The 22,688-nt window shown below is 55.5% G+C and overlaps 2 protein-coding genes across 4 annotated transcripts in view; one reads left to right on the forward strand and one right to left on the reverse strand.

Moving 5' to 3' along the window:
• The window catches only part of CSF1R (colony stimulating factor 1 receptor), a 30,676-nt gene extending 9,668 nt beyond the window's left edge, over positions 1-21,008 (forward strand). Inside the window, exons 6-21 of the mRNA XM_027604715.2 lie at positions 2,094-2,280; positions 4,897-5,012; positions 5,200-5,320; positions 5,412-5,599; positions 7,321-7,436; positions 12,918-13,044; positions 13,179-13,283; positions 13,769-13,879; positions 14,495-14,657; positions 16,741-16,832; positions 16,945-17,042; positions 18,079-18,201; positions 18,281-18,392; positions 18,912-19,011; positions 19,882-19,990; positions 20,089-21,008. Of these exons, the coding sequence (XP_027460516.1) occupies positions 2,094-2,280; positions 4,897-5,012; positions 5,200-5,320; positions 5,412-5,599; positions 7,321-7,436; positions 12,918-13,044; positions 13,179-13,283; positions 13,769-13,879; positions 14,495-14,657; positions 16,741-16,832; positions 16,945-17,042; positions 18,079-18,201; positions 18,281-18,392; positions 18,912-19,011; positions 19,882-19,990; positions 20,089-20,232 (2,012 nt within the window). The 3' untranslated portion in view covers positions 20,233-21,008. The remainder of the gene's footprint in view (positions 1-2,093; positions 2,281-4,896; positions 5,013-5,199; positions 5,321-5,411; positions 5,600-7,320; positions 7,437-12,917; positions 13,045-13,178; positions 13,284-13,768; positions 13,880-14,494; positions 14,658-16,740; positions 16,833-16,944; positions 17,043-18,078; positions 18,202-18,280; positions 18,393-18,911; positions 19,012-19,881; positions 19,991-20,088) is intronic.
• Positions 21,009-21,144: 136 nt separating this feature from the next.
• Positions 21,145-22,688, reverse strand: part of HMGXB3 (HMG-box containing 3) — a 45,065-nt gene continuing 43,521 nt past the window's right edge. For all 3 annotated transcript variants that reach the window (XM_027604711.2, XM_027604713.1, XM_027604712.1), the window contains one exon: positions 21,145-22,575. In XM_027604711.2, the coding sequence (XP_027460512.1) occupies positions 22,108-22,575 (468 nt within the window). In that variant the 3' untranslated portion in view covers positions 21,145-22,107. The remainder of the gene's footprint in view (positions 22,576-22,688) is intronic.

Consider the following 22,688-nt stretch of genomic DNA (forward strand, 5'->3'; position numbering starts at 1 on the left):
GGTTTGCCATTTAAGATAGGGTGTCCTCAAGGAAGGTCTCACTGGTCAGCTGCCATGTGAGCCATGGCTTGAAGCTGGCGAAGGGGTAAGCCACACAGATGTGCGGCAGCACAGAGCTCCGGGCAGAGGGCGAGCGGGACTGTGCTCGCCACGTGCAAGGAACAAGTCAGCCAGCATGGCCGGGGGGGAGGGGGCGGCGGGCTCCGGAGAAAGAGTGGTACAAGGGGAGGTCGGAGAGCTGAGCGGGAGAGGTGGCAAGTTCCCCAGGGCCCTGGAAGCCAATGTAAGGACTTGGGTCTTTTCCCCTTGAGAGAGATGGGGTGCCATCGGAGGGTCTGAGTAAAGGAGTGTGACGCCATCTGACTGGCACATAATGAGATTGAACATGGCTTTCTGGTGCTATGTGGAGGGTAGAAGCAGGGGGACAAGGTCGGAGGCTACTGCGGTTTCCAAGCTAGAGGTGACGACGGCTTGATTAGGGTGGGGGAGGGGGAGGTGGTGGGAGGACGGCTGGAGGATGGATAGACAGATAGATGGCTGAGGGGGAGAGAGGAGAGGACAAAAGCCTTGCCCTAAAAGCTCACAGATTAGTTGGACAGAGAGGGTGCTTACCCAAAGGGAGAAGCAGACGCACAAAGTAGGATAGATGTGGTGCCTAACGAAGGTGTGGACTCTACGGGCCGCAGAAGTGCAGGGGGGGGAGAGCTCCCTGTGGCCTGGCCTGTGGGTGGGCACCGCCTCAGAGGGATGAGCCTTGAAGGATGAGAAGGATTTAAATAGAAAAGAGGAAGAAGACATGGCTCCCGGTGGAGGAAATGTCTTGAACAAAACCTCCAAAGTAGGAATGACTGTGGTGTGTTGGTGTGTTCAGGGGATGTTAGGAGACCCAGATGGGTGGGGTAGTGTGTGTGTGTGTGTGTGTGTGTGTGTGTGTGTGTGTGTGTGTGTGTAGGAAGAGGGGGCTGGCTAGATGGGCATAAGGAGAGACTTGACTGAGGAGAGCCTTGAATGCCACTCTGTATGTGGACACAATAGGGAGCCATAAGCTTTGGAGCAGGTATATAACAGGGTAGAAGAAGAAATTTTAGATTTCATAGAATTGAGGAAGGAGAGGAACCCTTAGAGATCATATAATCCAGGGCTTTTTGCAAAGTCTTGGGGATTTAAGAAAGCATTTCAGGGGCTTCCATGAGAGGTATGGAGAGACTGAGTGAATGGGGATTCTTGCCATAGCTCCTTTGCCTGAGATTCAGCCAGAGCAACTGATTTTAATTCATGCAAGATTTACTTCGAAGAAACTAGTCAGGACTTTTTCAGGCATAGGTACAGAAATCAACTTGAGCTGGCCTAATCACAAGAGGATTTTTATCGGCCTTATAGCTAAAAAGCTCATGGATATGAGCTTCGGGTAAATTGGATCTAGGTGTTCAGTTGATGTGGGCAAGAACCTGTTGCTTCTCACCTCTACATCTCAGCTCTACATTTTTCTTGTGGACCCCTTGCAGCATCAGGCTTGACAACCCCAGTGGAGTTGGGGCTTCTCCTTTCCCAGAGCTCCAACAAAAATCATGGAAATAAGTGTCATAGGACCCATGGGCTCATGTGCCTACCCCAAACCACTCGCTGGTCCAAAGGGGACATACTACTTTGGCTGGCTGGCCTGGCTCACATGCCCCCTTAGAGCTGGATGTGGGAGCTTCACTGGCTGAACTATTAGCAGGAGAAGGGGAAATGGGTGAGGGGGTCCAGAAAAAAAACAGCAGACTTTGATTTTTTGCCACTGAAAATTTTCAAAAAATTGTAATAACACAAATACATTCGATCTCTTTGTTATATAAATAAGGATAGAGGTACCAAGGAGGAGAGGAATTTGTCCAGGTTCTCCTAGCGACTCAGCAAAGAGAAGAGTTTGGGATTCTGTGGGGCAGTGGTGGGCAGAGAGGTGTCTGAGGGTGAGTCTTGGTTAGGGGTGGGGGCTATACACAGTAGGCACTCAGGATGAATGGCTGTATCAATGGGTAGATCACCAAATGAGCAAACAAACGGAAACATCTTTCCTCTAATGCCCGATCTGTATGTGTTCTGCTTTCCAGAGAGTGCCTACTTGAACTTGACCTCTGAACAGAACCTGCTCCAGGAGGTGACCGTGGGTGAGAAGGTCAATCTCCAAGTCAAGGTGGAGGCCTACCCGGGCCTGCAAGGTTTTAACTGGACCTACCTGGGACCTTTCTCTGACCACCAGCCCAAGCTCAATTTTGTCATGATGAAGGACACATACAGGTACAGCCTATCAGCTCCCATCTGGACAGCCCCATAGCCAGAAGGGAAATGCTTCAGCCAGGAGGCAGACACTGACTGGGTCATGTCTCGACCTTGCTGGTGACCTGGAGTAAATCCCTTCCCCTTTCTGGGTCTCACTTTCGCTGACTATAGAACCTCAATATCAGTCATCTGTGTTCGAGGCGTCGACAAAATTGGCTTGCCCCTCTGTCCCACATCCTTGGGAAATCCAACGAACCTCCTCAAGAGTTCTACCATTTCTTGGGACGTGGATTCTCATGCTCACTCAAGAGCCCTTAATCCCATTCAATCTCTTCTTTCATAGCCAATCCAAATGTAGAAGACATGCTCCATGATTTCTACTCCTAGATACACTCCTAATAATGATGGCGCAGGGAATCTGCCACATACCCGGGTTTGGGGGATAGAGAGAATTAATATCACATGATCACAGATACATCAAAAGTTCTTTAAAGGCCTGTGGTCACCCACCCCTGAGAAGTTCTCTATCATTCTTCTCCACAGACTCCAAATGCTTCTCATAAAGTGCCATCCGACTCTACCTCCTCTTTCCTCCCTTCTCTCCATTTCCAGAATCTGGCTTATCTCACAGGCACAGCATGTTAGAAGTCTATTTCCTGTCTCCCTACATCCTCAGAGTGTTACTTGCCCATCCAAAGTGGCCTCACTTTGGTAGTCTACTACATAAGAGAGTCTCCTCCACAGAAGGAACACCGATACCATGTGCTCAAACAATAGCTTCTTTACCCACTTGTGTTTTAACGAGAGCACGGCACTCAAGGACAGCAAGCTTGTGCTGTGCGTGCAACCCATCCCTCTCCCACACTCTTGACAGACTTCGCTAATCCACTGTTGAGCTCTTGCCCGCAGGGTCCGAATGCAGCCTGGGAGTCCTTCTTAGCACAGTCTCCTAGCCAGTATTTTCATCATCACTGACTCAGGAGAGGAGACGTGTTTGCCGTTATTTGGGGATTTGCTAGATATTTGCTAGGTAATCCCTTAGCCATCTTCCAACTCCAGAACTCTCCAGGTTCTCTTCCTAGCTCCTGAAGACCAGACCTCATGAATGCCTGGCCTCCAGCTTGCCAATTATCAGAATCAAAACAGAACAAAATGTTCAACAGGACAAAAATGTTTCCTTGTCTTCATTTTTCTCCTCCTAGTTCCCTTCTCATCTATTCTGGTCAGGATTTCTAGCTTCCCCTTGTCCAAAGCAGAAGTTCTGAATCTGGAGTCTATAGACCCCTGGGAGGGGGCTGGTCCATGGACAGGTTTCAGGGGTCCATATGCAATAGGGACATTGCAGAAAGAAACCATGGAGATCCCCCAAAACACAGTAGTGTAGGGACATTCGGCACAGGGCAGATAAGCCTGGGCACCAAACAGCCACCAAATTTAGCTCACGTGATGGGTGTGTTCATAATGGTGACATTGAGTCACGCAAAAAAAGTTAAATTCTTTCCACTTAAGAGGTAGATGTGTAGAGGGGTTCTGTATGCCAAGGGTCCTGCTGAATGAGACTGCCCTTTGAATACCATGGGTATTAGTTTGGTATAATTTATAATTATATGCTATAATTTATTTTAAAAAACTTATTTATTACCTAAACAATACATGTCCATTATGGACAAATGCTAAAATAGAGCTTAAGAAAAGAAAAAATGAAAAATTACCTGGAATGAGCTGAGGATAATTTATGTTGTCTGCATCTGCTCCCGAGTCTTTTCTGTAACAGAGGTCACCATTAAACCGAGTAGCTACGATGAGTCGGGCTCTGTGTCAATCACCCTGAATGTATGTCCCTTTAATCTTCAGGCCAAGCCTGTGAATTAATACCATTGGTGTTACCCTCATAGAAAAGGAAGCAAAGATCAGAGACGTTAAGTACTTGACTAAGATCACGCAGCTAAGACAGACGGCACGAGAACTTGAACCCTGGTTTCTGTAGCCCCATGGCTATGTCTTGCCTCTCATCCCTCTCACAGTCCCTCCTGGCAGGGTTGGTGCTTTAGGAACTGCAGCTAACTTGGGTGCTGGTGTTCTGAGCAGGGACTGCTTACCCCAGTAACGATGGTGGAAGTAGGTACATATGGTGGGAGCTTGTGATGTGCCTCCCAGTGTCAGCACTTCACAGACATCATTTCTATTAAACCTCAGAACAAAACCACTTTACAAATGAGAGAAGCAGGGACGCCGGGGAGGCTCAGTCGGCTAAGTGTCTGCCTTCGGCTCAGGTCATGATCTTAGGGTCCCGGGATCGAGCCTTTCATGGGGCTCCTGGCTAAGTGGGGAGTCTGCTTCTCCCTCTGCCTGCCGCTCCCCCTGCTTGTGCTCTCTCTCTCTCTCTCTCTCTCTCTGACAAGTGAATAAATAAAATCTTAAAAAACGAGAGAAGCAATTAAGGAAATTGGGTTGGTGGTTTCCCATGTCTTAATGGCACTCAGCCTGGGTCCCTGGCTCAGCCAAGGCCTTTGCATCCTGGACACTTTACCAAAAATAAAACAAAGCCTTTTCAGAAGGTTGTCTGAGCCCACTGTCTTGCAGGGGCCATACGAGGACTGGGTTCATGCCAGACGGCTTGCCCCTCTTGTGCAGGTACACCTCTATCCTCTCCCTGCCTCGCCTGAAGCCCTCGGAGGCCGGTCGCTACTCCTTCCTGGCCAGAAACACTGGAGGCGAGCATTCTCTGACCTTTGAGCTCACGCTGCTCTGTGAGTGATGGGGCAGGTGGGCGGGCGGGGCAGTACTGGGGACTAAGGTGCCTGGGGCTGCCTGTATGTCCCTGAGGCTGGCGGATGGGCAATGGAGGGAAAGCAGCTCAGTGCAAGGGTGGTCAGACAGGGACTTGGGGCCTCTGGGGCTGATCCCTCCTTCTTCCACCCCTCTTTTACTCCTCAGACCCCCCAGAGGTAAGGGTCACGTGGACCGTCATCAATGGCTCTGACGCACTGCTCTGTGAGGCCTCCGGGTACCCCCAGCCCAATGTGACATGGCTGGAGTGCAGGAGCCACACGGATAAGTAGGTGGCTCTACTCACCTTCTTCACCCCAGGCTGAGGGGCCTGACGGCGGGGCGTCCTGAAACTCTAAGCCACACTCTGCTCTTCCCAGGTGTGATGAGGCCCAAGGGCTCGTCCTAGAGGACTCACACGTGGAGGTGCTGAGCCGGGAGCCCTTCCACAAGGTGATCGTCCGTAGCCTGCTGGCCATGGGGACCTTGGAGCACAACCGGACTTACGAGTGCCGGGCTCTCAACAGCATGGGGAACAGCTCCCAGGCCTTCAGGCCCATCTCTATAGGTGAGCCTTCACCCCTCCCGGGCCAGGGTGGGAGGTGGGCCCAGGAAACTACCCCAGCCCCAGGGAGCCTGGGAGCCAGGGCCTAAGTGCCAGAGTGGAGCAGATCCCAGCCATACCAAGTTCCACCTCTCTGGGTCCAGCTGCAGCCGCCTCCTGACCAAAGATCTCCTGAAGAGGCCAGGCGGAGGCGTCTAGGACCCATGGGACTAGAAGCAGGGAGGAGAGGGGCAGAGGGAGAAAGCAGCCTGAAGCGTGGCTTCATCTGGCCCCTGTGCTCTTATTCCAGCATTCGATCTCCCCCGTGAACGCACAAGTATGTATTTGGCACGAGCTGCGTGCCGGGCACTCACTCAGTGCAGGGGAGCAGTGTGTCCATGGAGCTTGGAGCCTGGGGGGGGAGAGACAGGCCAACCGTCCCCCAGGGCCGGCCCCAACAGCCTCCTCCATCCCTCTCGGACTCTCTTCCCCCCAGAGGCACAGTCCTATCCATTCGGGGCCACTGTCCCCGGGTGGGGCTCATGGCCAGCCCCGGGCACTGACTTGGGCTGCGTCTGGTCGGAGGAAGGCGTGCCTTCCCTGTGTGGTACAAAGGCTGCAGCTGCCTGAGTGGGAGAGACCCACAGCTGCGGGGACCCACAGCACCTTCAGACTTCCAGCAACCGGGACTCAGCACCACTGTGTGTCAGGCCCTGGCCAGACTCTCTGGGCAGGCAGCACCGAGTGGGAGCCTCTGCCTGGCTCTGAGGCGGCCCCGCAGGTGCCTCGGAGCAGCTGGGACCAGGGCCAGACTCCACACACAGCTGCCTGTGGCAGGCCTGTCTCAGGGCTGGGGTCCGATATTAAACATGCTAGACGGATGTTTCACTGAGTGCTTACCGTGTGCCAGGCGCTGTGCTGAGCACCTTACAGTCATTATCTCAGCGAGCTCACATGACCCTAGGAGGTTAGCACTATTTTCCTTTCCGCTTGGGAGACGATGGACCAGAGGCTTAGGGAGAAGTCACACACCTCCTAAGTGGCAGAGGTGAGATTTGGCCTCAGACCCACACTGTTGATCTGGGCAAGATGATGGACACTGTGTCCTTCAAACATATTGAAAGAAGTAAGGATATTGATCTGGAGGAGGAGACCCAGGGGCTATTAGTCAAGCTTTCAGACCCTCAGAAGGGCTGTGTGGTTCCAAGTGGCGCTCGGGAGAGCAGTGGGGAAATGCTGGGAGGGCAGATTTCAGCCTAACCTCTAGGTCTTTTTGTCTGAGCTGCCTGAAGGTGTAGGGGGTGAACGCCCATCACTGGGGTGTGTGTTTGTGTGTGTGTGTGTGTGTGTGTGTGTGTGGTGTGCATCTGTGTGTGTGTGTGTGCGCACAAGCCACAGCTGGGCACTGGTACAAGCCTCTGCTGCAGAGCACCTCGCATTGGCAGGAGGTGGTACTGTGTGACCTGAGGGGCTCCCCAGCCACAGAGGCTGTGACTGCGGGCAGGGCTTGGGGCTGAGCATAAGCAGACCCAGAGGGGCTGTCCTCCAGGCCCCTGGCTTGGGGAGGGTCTATAGGAAGACTCTCTGAGGCTCTGGGGGCTTCCAGGTGAAGACTCTTGGTTCAGTCAACGGGTATTTATTGAGCACCTACTGTGTTCCAGGCAATGCAGTGGCCTGATCTCAGTGGTGGCAGGAGGGCTCGGAGGGCCCGCTGCCGGCTCACTCCTCCGCCCTACCCCTTGCAGGAGCCCACACACAGCTCCCCGACGAGCCGCTCTTCACGCCCGTGTTGGTCACCTGCATGTCCATCACAGCCTTGTTGCTGCTATTGCTCATGCTGCTTTTCTACAAGTACAAGCAGGTGAGCCTGGGCAGGGCGGGGGTGGGGGCGTCCAGGCACCTGAGCCAGCCCAACCCTGGCACAGGGCCACCCGGTTGCGAGGATCCACCCTGTAGCCCCCGAGAACCCACTCGTTCTGTCAGCCATTCAGCCAACAGCTTTTTAGTGGGCACCAGCTGTATGCCAACGTGAGCGGCTGGGCGCTGAGTGAGCCAGAACTCGGAGGCTCTGAGGCTCTCCCCTTGTGGAGCTCACCGTCTAGAGCAGGCGATGGTTGCAAAAAAGTGAGGGTGTGGATTACAGAGCAAAAGATGCAGTGGGGAGAGGGATGGGGTGTTCCAGAGAGTGTGAACATGGGGCCCTGTCCCCGCGGGGGGAGGGGGATGCAAGCACACAGAGAGGGCATCACGGGGCAGGCCTGTGTCTCACGTCAGGCGGTGGGCGGTCTAGTGGAGGAGGAAGGCTTGACCATCATCATCCTCTTCATTAGTTATTATTCATCGAAGCTGCCATTGAGTTCTCAGTCAGCGTTAGTAACTTAAGGGACATTTTCCTGAAGACTGTTACTCACATCCTCTCGTTGAATGCCCGCAACGCTCACGGCATGTGGATGGCATCGCTAACCCTATTTTACAGAGCTGGAAGCTGAGATTCTGAGAGGGGGAGGCAGCTGCCCTTGCCTACAGCTGGTCGGTGGCAGAGGCTGGGTTTTAAGAAGCCATGTTTTTAGCCATTATGTGAAACACCGAATCATCTGATCTTACCCTCATGACAACCTGGAAGCAGGGACTGAAGCAGTCAGTATTTTACAGTAAGGAAACTGAGGGCTGGCAAGGGTGAAGAACCAGCCCAAGGATCCCAGGTGCCTGCCACGTGACAGCCTGAGGCCTCTGCCACCTGCCTAGCTGCCCTCCTACACAAAAGATGGAGTCCATTGTCCCTGGTGGGGAAGGGAGCCTGCTTGGAGAAAGTGGTGGGCGTGGAGGGGCCAGATCTTAGAGAATGGGGGGTGCAGCAAAGGGAGACAAGACTCAGGGAAATGGTATCTCTGGGGGAGAGGGTAATGTGAACAAAGGGGAGGGCGGGGTGGGGCGAGACCAAGGCAAGTTCCAGAAATATTGATGCCTGGAAGAGGAGGCAGATTGGGGGTCCAAGGAGTTGGGCCCCAGCCTGTAGGCTCAGAGCCATCAGGAGGTTCGAACAAGGGAGCAGTGTGAGTAAGGGGTGAACAGCCCACCATGGGGGCCTCCTCTGCATCTTTTCTTCTGCACCCCTGCCTTGGGGTTTTTAGCATCAGAAGAGGACTTAGACAGTGTGGATGGGATATGGGGGCCCATAGGGGCAGCTCTCATGCTCATGCCAGCACCCAGCATGAAGAGGCAGCTCTGAAGGCAGCCTCCAAGAAACAAAGGTCCTGGGTCAAGACTTCAGGGACCTGGGTCCAGCTCCAAAACTGTTTTGCCATGTGACCTTGGCTAACTCACTGCCCGCTCTGATCCTCAGTTTCCCTTCCCTACCAGGAAGACTGGTCACAGTCTTCCTGCTCTGACGTTCCACGAGCCTACGGATAGTCTGGTTTAAGAGCCAGGGATTGGGAGTTGGACAGTTGAGGCTCCTGCCTCTGCCAGTCTCCAGCTATTGCAACTCTGGGGAAGCTGGGGTTGTCTCTGTCTCTGTTTCTCCATCTGTGAAATGGGTTTAATAATGGTGGCCACCCCACCAGGCTGTCTTGAGGATTCAATGACAGACCGCATGGAGGGGATTTAGCAGGGTGCTGGGCACAGATGGCGCTCAGGATGGACCCTGCATGCCCTTGCCCCAGGAGGAAGCTGACTGGGGAAGCTGAGTTAGCTCATGCATCTTGGGATTGTAGGAGTGTCTGAGGTTGGGCATCTCCTTGACTACACACCAACAGTGGTTGGAACACCCCTCTCTGGAACACCCCATCCCTCTCCCCACTGCGTCTTTTGCTCTGTAATCCGCACCCTCACTTTTTTGCAACCATCGCCTGCTCTAGACGGTGAGCTCCACAAGGGGAGAGCCTCAGAGCCTCCGAGTTCTGGCTCACTCAGGAACTCACTCAAGGAAGGAACAGTGGTTCCTTCCTCCAGGTAGAGACCTGAGATCCAGCCAGACGACCTCTCCTTCCTTTAACCGCCTCCCTCCCTTTCCCCAGTACCCCCTGCCTCGCTGGGGGCCCGGGCAGCACTGGGGAGGGGGCTGACTCAGGCCCAGCCTTTCAAGGCCTTGCTCACCCACCTCTATGGACAGGCCTTAACTCACTCTTGTTGAGTTCCTTCTCTGCGCAGCTCTGATTATTGTAAGTTTCTTCCTTTTATAGAACTGAAAATTGCCTCCCAGTCAGTGCCCCACAGAGCTGCCTCCTCAGCCCAGAGGGCTCTGCAGAGATTCCAGAGAAGGCCCAGTTCCCTCTCCAGCCCCTTCTACCTTTAGATGCCCAGCCCCCTTAGCCAGTTTTGGTTTGGGGACACCTTACCTTCTCTCCATGGGACCATTTTTGGAACATGTGGTCCCAGCCACCTCGTTTCCCGTCCAGGAAATGTAACTGCCCCCTGAACCCATCCAAGGCCAAGAAAAGGAGGGCATCCCATGGGACAAGACCTTGAGGGGTCAAGATGGTCATGCCCTTGCCTCTGGGCCCTCCGTCTAATCCCCTCTGCTTTGCCCCATGGGGTTCTGAGCTTTGCCTCTGCACTGGGGACTCTGCCTGGCCTGTCCTCACTGCCTGGGCCTGCGGTGAGGGGTGGCTCTGGCTGGGGGGAAGGGTTAGTTCTGCCTCAGGGCTGAGTCATCACCTTCCTGGCCCCCAGAGAGACCACAAGGGGGGCCATCGGGGCGGGGGGAGGAGAAAAGGGCAGGAGTCAGCAGGCTGGAAGGAGGAAGGACACACGGAGGAAAGGGTGAGGTAGGGAGGCACGAAGCCCGGGATTCTGGAGTCAGAACTGAGCTCTGGGACCTAGAGGCCGACTGGGGCCAGGTGGGAGGGTCCCCAAGGTTTCCAGTGGGAAGTATTGAGGTTGCTACCTTCCTAAGACAGAGAACATCCAGCAGCCTAGAACCAACAGGCCTAGATGGGGAGAGTCATGGGACTGGGATGTCTCCCTGCCCATCTCAGTCGCCAAGGGGAAGTTGGGGTGAGCCTGGGCCTGGGCCTGGTGTAAGGAGTGAGAGGACCCATGCTGAGCGTGCCAGCCGGTGCCCTGCTCAGGGAGCACGCCCTCCTATCGGGACAACTACTACTGTTAGGAAACCTGGTCGAGGTGGCCCGTCCCAACTTCCCTGTAAGGGCTCTCCTTCAGAGGAGACCCCCCAGGTAGAAGCCCTGGGTAGCCAAGGGTACAGAAGCAGAGCTGCTGGCTGCCTTCCAGGACGGGGCAGGGACGCCAGCAGCACAGGGGGAGGCGGGGGAGAGCTGTTCCTTCCTCCAGGTAGAGACTTGAGATCCAGCCAGACGACCTCTCCTTCCTCTGACCGCCTCCCTCCCTTTCCCCAGTAGCCTCTGCCTCGCTGGGGGCCCGGGCAGCACTGGGGAGGGGGGTGACTCAGGCCCAGCTGCAGGGGCCAGAAGAAGGAGAAGTGGTGAGGAGAAAAAAACAGCTTTGGCCACAGAAGCCCCTGGAGATGGAAGTGGCTGGGGGAGGTCAAGGAACTCCCTCTGGGCTTTCTCTCCATGTTTAGGGTTGGGAAGGCATCTGCATGCGGGGCTTGAATCCTGCATGACTCAGGAGCTTCCTCCTTTGGTCCCGCTTCAGACTCTTCCTCCCGAGCCCCAGCACGGTTGTTTTTAAGTTTACCTGCAGCCTCCCTCCTGAATCAGAACCCGGAAGTTCTTCCTTATGTCTACCCACAGTCTCCTCTCCCAAACTACCATCTGGAAAGTTCTTCCCTACGGCTCTCTGGAGTCCTTTCTCTTAATCTGATGCAACTTGCAGCCACAGGCCGCCTCCCTCCCTGACATCCACTCACATACCCGTTAGCTCCCCCAGGCTGGGTGCCCAGAGAAGGAGCCCAGCTGCTAAGCACAGCCCAGCTGGTCCCTGTCCCCTTGGGCTGACCGGAAAGAGCAGGACTGCTGACCCAAGGCCTCAGTGTCCTCCACCACCCAGGCCCAGCTTCCACTTTCCCCCTAAAGTCTGTCTTCCATCAGCGCTTCTCATGGGCACCCCCTGGCATGATGCCCCCAAGCAGCCGTCGCCCTGGGCAGGAAAGAGCCACGCATCTGCTTTCCTCCCTACGTCTGGCTCTGCCCTCTCTCTCTCCTTTGACAACATAAATTCGGATGTATCCCTCACCTGCTTCACCCCCTCAAGGGCTTCTCAGTGCAGTTAGGAGGGAATCCACTCACCTGTCCCAGCGCTCAAGACCTTCCTGTCTCTGGAACATCCCTATCTCCTTCAAGCCCCACCCCCGGGGAACCTTCCGGTCCCTCAAACTTGCCAGGACTTGGCCCACCTGCAGGCCTCTGCATCTGCTCCTCACTGAGCCTGCAAAGAGCTTCCTCTGACAGTCATCTGGCCAGCTTCTCTTCACCTCCTCAGGGGCCTTCCCTGACTTACCTTCCGTTGTACCCGGCGCTCTCTAGACCATCACCCTGCTTTGTTTTCTTCACGGCACTATAGGAAAATGTCCGACATAAGTATGTATTTGAGTTGAATGCCTGTCTTAGCCCCTTGCCTGTGGGCACAGGGCCTTTATCTTCTTCAGTTCTGAATCAATGGTGTCTGACACAAATAGGGATTTGGTGAAATATTTGTCTGGAAATATTATTCAGCCTTAAAAAGGAAAGAAATTCTGACCCACAGATGGACCTTGAAGACATTAGGCTGAGTGAAATAAACCAGTCACAAAAGGACAAATACTGCACGATTCCAATTAAGTGAGGTACCTAGAGTCATCAGATTCAGGAGATAAGTGGCCAGGGCCTCAGAGGAGGTAGGAATGGGGAGTCGCTTAACGAGTATGGAGTGTCAGTTTTGCAAGATGGAAAGCATTCTGGAGACTGGTTGCACGACAGTGTGAACGAATACTTCTGAATGATATACTAAAAAATGGTTGAGATGGTAAATTTTCTGTTGTTATGGATCTTACCGCAATTAAAAATAAAACCAGACAGTATTTGGTTGGGAGGATGGACAGATGGATAGGCCTCAAGATCCCTCCCTCCCTCCTGGCTCAGGAATTACCAAGTTATCAGGGCTGTCAGGGCTCTCAGAGGTGACCCTGTCCCCCGTCTTTCAATATCCAGGTGGGGAAACCAAGGCTTGCGGAAGGGAAGGTCACATGGTGAGGCCAAGCCAGGCAAGGACAGGGCTCTCAGTGCCTTGGACGTGGGACAACCCGGTCCCTCTCACCACATCTCAGGCCACCCCTGCCTCCTCCCGCACGCCTTGGGACTGCCCACACCTCTGCCCTCGGGGGTCGGGGATGAGATCCCAGATCTGCCTGCAGGGGGCTGACGTACGCTTCCCCCTCCCTCTGCAGAAGCCCAAGTACCAGGTGCGCTGGAAGATCATCGAGAGCTACGAGGGCAACAGCTACACCTTCATTGACCCCACCCAGCTGCCCTACAACGAGAAGTGGGAGTTCCCCCGCAACAACCTGCAGTTCGGTGAGATGCGATCCTAGCACCCACATGGGACCAGCATGCACCGCAGGGAGCCTGTGGGCCCTTAGAGAAAGGGCTCTTTGTCACCCAGAGACCTAAGGAGACCGTGTGTATGTGTGTGTGTGTGTGTGTGGCAGGGAAGACTCTCGGAGCCGGTGCCTTCGGGAAGGTGGTAGAGGCCACAGCCTTTGGTTTGGGCAAGGAAGATGCTGTTCTGAAGGTGGCTGTGAAGATGCTGAAGTGTGAGTGAGGGGAAGGGGCTTCGGGAATCGCGGGGAGCGGGGAGGAGGTGGTGTATGCTGGGGGGGGCCTGCCCTGTCATCACAAAGGGCACCACCCACATTTTTGGCCTGGGGTAGGGCCTGGGATTGGAGGCAAGGGCTCTTGGCTTCTTTTGTGAGCTCCAGCCTCCCCCTAACTCCTGGGTGTGGAGGATCTTCTGATGGAGCCCCAAAGAGGCTGGGGCACACAGAGGCCACCCTGGGCCATGGCCCGGCCACAGCGTGGTTTCCTGCCACTCAGGAGCAGCGCAGGGACGGGCCGTCTCTCCTTTCGCCCTGACCCCCATCTGTGTGTCTGCATTTTTCCTTTTCCCTCTTTTGGTCACTGATCACTTTGGGGCACTGGGTGTGCCCTGCTTGCTCTCTTGGGTGTCTCCTGTCCGTCTGTGTGGCTCTCTATGTCCTGCCCTCTCCCCATCCATGGGACCTGTGGCTCCGTCTTCCAGCCACGGCTCACGCGGACGAGAAGGAGGCCCTCATGTCGGAACTGAAGATCATGAGTCACCTAGGCCAACACGAAAACATAGTCAACCTTCTGGGAGCCTGCACCCATGGAGGTGAGGGGTCCTGGCAGGCACTGGGGCCCATGGTCTGGGAGCCTCTCGGGTGTCTGAGGGCCCAGGGTCACCTCACTCCATCTTTTCCTCCCTCTCCCCTCCAAGTGATGGTAGGATCTCTACCTCAGCATTCCTCAAATTCCTAGACCAGGTGCCTGGATTTGTCAGAAGGTGTTTATGACTGATTGTCAGTTCTACGAGCTCTGATCAGTGGTTCTCAGACCTTGGTGCGTGTCCTAGTCAGCCAGAGGCGGGTATAAGAGTGCAGATCTCTGGTTCCTGCTGCAGGGAGTCTGATTCTGGGGGCCTGGAGGGAAGCTCCCACCCAAAGACACTTGGACACTCATGACAGGGTCCACAGAGGTGCCCCAGGGCCTGTCATAGATTTCCTTTGAAGAAAGAATTCTTTGGCTAGTTTTTTGAGATTCCTCTGTTTTAGACAGATGGGATTACTGAGGCACAAAAAGCAGAAAAAGCTGCTCATAGCCAGGCAGGATTAGAACTCAGGTTTCCCGAGTCCCATTCCAGGGGGCCGTGTTGCCCCACACCATGTTCCTGTCCACATGGGGGAGTGGGCTGAGGAGTGGCCTCACCCCACTCTCTTGGCTGCTCTAGGCCCTGTTCTGGTCATCACCGAGTACTGTTGCTATGGCGACCTGCTCAACTTTCTGCGAAGGAAGGCCGAGGCCATGCTGGGACCCAGCCTGAGTGTGGGCCAAGACCCCCAGGCAGGTACTGGCTACAAGAACATCCACCTGGAGAAGAAATACGTCCGCAGGTAGGACCCTGGCAAAGGACAGGAAGGAGGCTGGGACTGGAGGAGGGGGGCCTGGGTCTGTCCGTAAAGCTAACAGAGGCTCGGTGGCCCTCACATTCCCATCTCTGCCATGGGAAGTAGTCACCCCCGCTTAGATGGGCCAACCCGGCTTTTCTACTACTTATTCCGAACATCCAACAAATATTTAGACACCTACTATGTTCTAGGAATATGGAGGGCAAAGATGGGCCCCTCATAGTCTGGTGGAGACAGGCGTTAATGAAATCATCACTTTAATGTATGTAAAAGATAAACCAGGATCCATTCAGCGCTCTAGCCAGAGATGGGCAGATCTTGAGGACAACTGCCCTATTTGTCCCATGCTGTCAGGGGCTATACAGCACCCAGACAGAGTCTGCTGCTTGTTGGGGGACAAGGGGCAAAACAGGGTGACCGTGGCCAGGCCCCTGATCTACTTGGGCCTCGGTTTCCCCGGGGTGAGCCACTGGGGGGGTTGAACCTCTCAGAGTCCTTCCCACTCTGTCATTCTGTAATGCTGTGATTCCTGGAAGCCACCCCGAGGAAGATGGATGAAGCCACATGGGGAATCAGAGAGAGGAAGTGGCCAGTTTCGTGTCACACATGAGTCAGGGGCAGAGGCAGAGCCTGCGCTAGAACTCTGCCCCCTCAATTCCTGGTTCAGTACTCACCTGAGCCTCACTGCTGTCCTGAAGTCTCGGTCTCAGGGCGTGTGGGGCCTCAGGGCCAGGCTGCTGAGACAGGATCAGAACAAGAAGGGTGTACATGGGGCCCCTATCTCAGCCACTATCAGCTGCCAAGCCTGGGGAGGCAAAAGGGGAAGGAGGCCATTTCATTCCATCTGGTATCCTCGAATATGAGGGCTGGCAGGATCTGCTTCCTCTTCCTCTCTCTGCTGCCCCTCTGAGAGGGCAGCTCACACCGGGCCTCCTCAGGCTGGAACCTCAGGTCAAGTCAAATCAAAATGAGAACTGAAGTAAAGTACTAACTTCTTATCTTCAAATGTGCAGATGGGGAAAGGATTCAGTGAGGTGACTTCAAGGGCAAATGGCATGTGAACCAATCCTGCCAGCGGGTTCCCAGGCTACATTAATGGAAGTATAGTTTCTAAACCAAGGGAGGGGATGGTTTTGCCATGGTCAAAGCCTAAATAAGACATTCCCTTCTCTTTCTGGGAACACTAGATCTAGTATGGGCATTGTCAAGGTGCACATCTCCATCACAGAGGGAGCAGGGGTGGGGTGGGGGGGGGAGTCCAGAAATCATACCTAGTTGTAATATTAGAAGCAGTAGTGGCTATTCAATCTAGGGAAGTGCTTTCTCCAACTGTGACTCAAAGCGTGAGCTCATAGGCATCACCTGAGAGCTGTTAGAAATGCAAGAGCTCAGGCCACCAGACCTGCTGAGTCAGAATCAGCATTTCAGTAAGACCCCCCCCAGGAGAATCATATGCTCCCGAATTAGTTTAAGAAGCACTCCTCTAGACCAGTGGCCTTTAGCCAGGCTGCACACTGGAATCACCTGGAGAGATTTCAAAGTGTGAACGACTGGGTTTTGCCCCCTAATTTCTGAGGTGGTCCGGGCACAGGGAGAGTCGACAATTCCCCAGGTGATTGAATGTGAAGCCAGCGGTGAGAACCACTGTCCAGACAGAGAAGGCTCAAAGATGGGGCCCTAGAATATGCTCAAATCCCTGTAGGGCTGTTACGGGAAAAGGGAGCCTCATTCTCTGTGGCCCTTGAGGGCGGAGCAAGGACCAGCTGGAGGAAAACCCCAGGGGCAGGTTGGCATTAGGAACAGTGAAGAACTTTCTAACAGGCAGAGAGCTGCCCAACGATAGAACAAATTGTAAGCTTCTTCCCTGAATGGCCGTGCTGAAATCAATGATCGCTCACACACAATGCGGCAGGGGAATTCCCTGTCAGAAAGGGATGTTCGAGTGGACCTTGAGGTCCCCGTCCTTCCCTGCCGATTGGAGAGGCCATGGGGAGCTAAAGGTCAAGGCCTGAGCTGGGCAGTTTAGCAAGAGGGACTCACCCGCCCCCCAACCATTTCTCCTATATAGGGACAGTGGCTTCTCCAGCCAGGGTGTAGACATCTATGTGGAGATGAGGCCTGTCTCTACTTCTTCTTCAAACGACTCCTTCTCTGAACAAGGTGAGGAGGTACTGGGTTGCAGGTCAGGGAGGGGCAGAGAGGGGCGACTGGGGGCTGGACAGGGAGGGGCAGGGGTGAGGTAGGGTTGCGCTGACACTTCTTCCCACACCAGACCTGGACAAGGAGGATGGGCGACCACTGGAGTTGCGGGACCTGCTCCACTTCTCGAGCCAGGTGGCCCAGGGCATGGCATTCCTTGCTTCCAAGAATGTGAGTTGTAAACTGCGTCTGAGTGTGGTCACCCAGGGGGGTGGAAGGCAGCTGAGCCCCGCCCCCCCCACGTGAGGCTGGATGACTGACGATGAAGGGGAGGAAAGGGGAGCATATGATGGAGCCAAGGAGGAGCCAGCATGCCAGAGAGCAGGTGGGCAGCGACCACACGGCCTCTAGGAGTGAGCGGGAGAGACCTACGGCTGCGAGTTCCTCCACCACGGGACGGTGGGAGCCCAAGCCTGAGCAGACCCGTTTCCCTGGTGTGCAGCAGACCATGGAGGACCCCATGTCCAAGAACAGGCTTTATTCCTTCGGTTTTGGTCGACAGTGTGAACAAGACAACCATTGTGTCCTTTTGTGAAGCCCCCGGTCTCGTGGGGCTAATAAGGGAACCTCCCTGAGTTGTGAGGGTATGAGAAGACATGTGCAACACACTCAACCCATGAAGTTCCCAGCGAGTGGGAGCTGTGACCGTCCTTACAGCAGATTTGGGAGTCCAGAGTTTGATCGGTGGCTCAGCCATTTGCTGGGTGACTTTGAGCAACCATTGCAATTCTCTGAGCCTCGGTTCCTATACCTGGAAAAATGGGCACAATCACAGGGTTGTCTTAAGGGCAAAACAGGGTAATAATGTGGGCAGATGCTTAGAGAAGAGCCTGGCATGGTAGGGCCCTGGAGGTAGCAGCTGCTGTTATTAGTACCTGGGGGACAGGGCGCAGAGGCTGTTCCCAGTGCTAGGGCTCATTGCTTCTTGCCCAAGCGGACTGCCCGAGCTCTAAGGCAGCAGCCGCTGCTCAGGGCCAGAGGGCCAGTGATGGTGCTTTTTAAACAGTGAACCGTCCGACCGCATTGAATTTCCTCAGACCTGGGTCTTTGTAGAAGGTAGGGACAGGAGCCAGAATAGAGGACCAAAATGGATGCCCACTCCCTCAATGAGGAGCCCAAGGCCTTCTGGGGCCCTGTTGGCTCCCCCTGCACCTCGGGCTCAAGTAGGGGAGGGGCTGAGACTAACTCTGAAAGCCCTTCCCTTCAGTGCATACACCGGGACGTGGCAGCACGAAACGTCCTGCTGACCAGTGGGCGTGTGGCCAAGATCGGGGACTTTGGGCTGGCCAGGGACATCATGAATGACTCCAACTACATCGTCAAGGGCAATGTGAGTACTAAGGAGGGTAGGCCAGGCTGAGGAGGGGCGGTGAGCCAGGGTCCGAGGTGACTGGGGTCTGCTGTGCCAGGCCCGCCTGCCCGTGAAGTGGATGGCTCCAGAGAGCATCTTCGACTGTGTCTACACGGTTCAGAGCGACGTCTGGTCCTACGGCATCCTGCTCTGGGAAATCTTCTCACTCGGTAAGCCACCGGCCCAGGGCAGGCTTGGCCTGGGGCTGACTCATGTTCGGTTACCATGGTGTCCTATACCTCGTGGAGGATGCCAGTCAAGGATACTTGGTGCCCAGGGCACAGCAAAGGCTGCTGGGAGTGAAAACCAAGCAGTGCACCTCCTGCATGGGCTGGGCAGACGCTCCATGCCACGAGGCATTCCGTCCAGACTCTTCCCTCGTCTGCCTGCCCGAGCGGTTGCTGCTTCCTTGGTTTTCCCTCATACTGTGCGTACCTGCTTCTGGAGCTCTAGGCACAGGGACTTGGGCTAAGCCCTTCAACGAGCTCCTCTAACCTCTTATTCCAAAGCCTGTGCCGGAATTCTCTTGTGGGGTATGATGAGGCCTGGGTGAAGGCTCCCCAGTTCCATCGAAGCCTACACCCTTTGTAACTCTTCACACCCCAGCCTCACCAAGATGTAATGTGGGTGTGGGGGCAGGTGAAGGTGAGCACTGAGCGTGGTCTCCTACATGATCTTGGCCTTTGCAGGGCTGAACCCCTACCCTGGCATCCTGGTGAACAGCAAGTTCTATAAACTGGTGAAGGATGGATACCAAATGGCCCAGCCCGCATTTGCCCCAAAGAACATGTAAGTGCAGGACCCCAGGGAGGGAACAGGGTACCCCAGGCTTTCGTTGAAGGAGACGAAGTGTGTGTGTGGTCCCAGTCTCCCTGCCCAGTGTTCCAGGGCCAGGCTTTATCTCCCCCCAGTGGGCCAAACCAAGCCCTTTTCCGAGTGAGTTCAGGGTTTCCACTGCCTTCCCAGGTAGCCTAGAGGATGTGCTCCAAGGACTCTTTAACTGGGACTGGTCCTAACTCAAATGATAGGTTTTTAAGTCAGACTCTCTTACTACGACCTCGAGGAAGGCTCCTGCCATTTCTTCCATCCTGGCACCCTGTGGTGTCGGCCAGCCAGCCACAGCAGCCTCTCCACGAGCCGCCGACTCCCCACCCTCACCACGGCCTCTGCGTGGGCCAGCGGGCCACGCATTCACCCACCGCACCTTCCCCCACCACTCTCAACACGGCCGCTCCCGGTGCCCAACCAGGCCCTCCCAGCCTGCCGGCTCACCAGCTCCACAGCCCCTGCAGCCCCCCTGCCCTGTTAAAAGACTCTTGCTACAGTCAGCCGCTCGCTCATCGCTCAGCCCACTTGGCAAACCGATCTGCAGGCAGCAAGGGCACCCCTTCTTGGTTCTAGGAGCTTGGGCAAGAGAGCATCTCTGAGCTTTTTCTCCTTTGAGCTGTCAAATGGGCGTGATGGAAATACCTTCCAAAGGCTACTGGGGAGATTAAGTAAGACAAGCACGTCAAGGACTTAGCACAGGTCTCGTGTCAGGCTCGCCCCTCACTAGGCTTCAGGCCCTCTGCTGGGCGAGACTGAGGGGCTGTGTGTGCATGTGCACAGGGGAATGGGTCACGGTCCCCAGGCCCACAGGCAGTTTCTGTTCTATCTCAGATACAGCATCATGCAGGCCTGCTGGGCCCTGGAGCCCACCCGCAGACCCACCTTCCAGCAGATTTGCTCCTTCCTCCAGGAGCAGGCCCAAGTGGACAGGAGAGAGCCGGTGAGTGGGGCCAGCCTCAGGGTGGGTGGCTGGCTCCAGCAGGCCAGGTGGGGCCTGAGCCATCAGGACCGACCACCCCCGGCCTCTTGCACCCTCAGGACTACACCAACTTGCCAGGCAGCAGTGGCGGCGGAGGCAGTGGCAGTGAGCCAGAGGAGAGCTCCAGCGAGCACCTGGCCTGCTGTGAGCAGGGGGATATCGCCCAGCCCCTACTGCAGCCCAACAACTACCAGTTCTGCTGAGGAGACGGCCAGGAAGCTCTGCTTTCCCCTTCCTCCAAGCTTCCACTCCACCGTGGATGGGGCACCGCGGGGAGACCTACAGACTTTGCCCTTGGTCATTTCACTCAACAGCCCGGCCCAGCTCTGAAACTCAGGGATGTGAGACCCACGGGAGTTTGGGGAGGACCCCACTTCCGCGGCCTGGGCCATCACTGCCAGTCAGGGGCTAGGGCTGAGCCCCCCGCCCACTGTTCTCAATGCTATGGCCTCATGTTTGCTATGCCAACTAGGAGAACGCCCAGCTCACTCTTAACCTTGTTCCCATGTCCAGGTACCCCTTTCCCTACCCCCCATCATCTCGTTGGAAATGGACCGGTTTTGTGCCTACCAAGTGCCCCAATGTTGAGACCAAGCTCCTTGGGCCTTGACAGAGTAGAAGGACCCCCTCTGTAGCTGAGTGAAACGGCAAGAGCAAACAGGTGCTCAGACACTGTGCCTGGCTCGGGCACCTAAGAGCAGGGTGGCCCCTTTCTACGAATGAACCGTACCTCCTAGGCCCCACCCTCTGGCCTTCTTTCTGCAGCCCCACCCACCCTGGATCTGATCGCTACAATGAGCCAGGTGGCAGCTACAAGTTCGGGGTTCTGCCCAGTCCCCCGTCATTCTGAGTTGGAAGGCAGGGGGCCTGTGTGGCTGGCCACACCAAGCAAGCAGCATGCACTCCACCAAGCTGACCCCCTGTAACTAACAGTCGCCCTGTGGGATGTCTCGGTCATTAAACTAACAGCATTAACACAGCTGGCCTCCGACCTCCGATTCTCTGTGCCACTAGGGGACCTGTGGATTCCCTGGGGCCTCTTCCATCTTCCTTCACGTTGAGTGGCCAGCTCAGCATCTCGGGTGCTCAACCGCACTGTGCCCTACACAATGAGCATGGAATTGACTCCTGCTTCACCAAAACAGATAATTTAATAAATTTTATTCTTGGTGGGGGAAGGAGGGGAAAAAAGCCACCTACTCCACTCCTCTCAATAAATTAAATAACACACGGCCAATTCCCGTGCCCTAAGCAAACCTTAGGCACTTGAGCCAGTCCCGCTATTTCCTTATGGCCCAGTCTGCTTCCCCTTCACAGAAGGGAGTTTTTCCTACTGCTGCCAGGTTATGTCATGCCAACGGGCCACATCCCCTCTGTGGCGAGGGTCCAGGGCCCAGAAAGGATGTAAGGTGCAGCAGCAGAGGCCAGGAAAAGGAGGAAGGGGATCCTCTTCCTCAAAGCTCAGGGCAGAGAAGACAGTCCTGGAAGAACGCTGTGGCTGTTTCTCCCTCCTCAGCTTCCCCCCAATTTGGGTGCAGGAAGAGTAGGAGGGAAACGCATCCCTCCTCTGGGAAAATCAAGAGCCCGAAGGGACCCCTAGAGCTAATGAGGCCCCTAAGGCCCCAAGTCAAAGGCAACAGGCTAAGGAAGTCGTGTGGCTGCAGGGGCTGGCAAGAGTGTCCCCCCAGGGGTGGGAAGGGATACCTCAGCAGCCTTCCCACCTAGCGCCGGACTCCGCCTCAGCCTACCCCAGGACCTCCACCCTGACCCGCAGGAGGCCCCAGGGAAGCTACCAGCATTCCCTCAGCCTCCCCTCCCCTTTGCTGAACATTCTATGTCCCCCAAGTGCTCTCTCAGGGCCAGTAAGGAGTGTCCTGGTGCTTCTCCTGACCCTCAGAAGGTGGAGAACCACGGACCCGGGGCCCCACCATGCTCAGGAAATGGAAGCTCTTTGGTCAGTCCCAGCATCAGAGGCCTCCCCAAAGGTGAACACTCCCGCCGGTCCCCTGGATGGATCTGCCTCGGGCAAGGGCCTCACTATGGCTTGAGATGGTGCAGTCCCTGTGCAAGAGCCCGGCTTAGACTGTCACTGCAGCCACCTCCTCTTCCTCACCCTCCTCCTCTGCCTCTGTCTTGATCTGAGCTACCCCAAGGCGGTAGAGGGTGTCTCGAATGACCACCTCGCCAGGCTGGCAGCTCTGCACGATGTCATGGATCTGCCGGTTGACTATCTCACGGCTGGTGAGGAAGTCCATGAGGCGGTTGTAGAGGTAATAGTGGGTGGCATTGTCAAAGGCAATGGGCCGCTGGCGGACACTGTTTGGTTTGCTGTCTGCAATGGAGGCCAGGATAGTTGCGTAGGGCGCCAACTCAGGGCACAGGGCTGAAGAGTGGTGCCCAGTACTGGGGTCACCAGGACTGGGCTGTGTGTCTACATGGACGATATGACGTGTGGCCGTCTTGGTGACTGGGTGCTGGACGGAGTGCTCAGCCTCCATCATGTCCACAGTATAATGCTGGTCCAAGAGTTCTGGGCAGGATACACTCTAGAGAAGAGATAAGAAACCACTGTGACATGAGGGAATGACTAAGGTAGAAGCTGTGGGGTGGGTGAGAGTGAAGGGGGGGGCGTGTCAGTCAGCCCCATTTAAACCCTCAC

This window comes from Zalophus californianus, chromosome 5, assembly GCF_009762305.2.
Source record: "Zalophus californianus isolate mZalCal1 chromosome 5, mZalCal1.pri.v2, whole genome shotgun sequence".
Lineage (NCBI taxonomy): Eukaryota > Metazoa > Chordata > Mammalia > Carnivora > Otariidae > Zalophus > Zalophus californianus.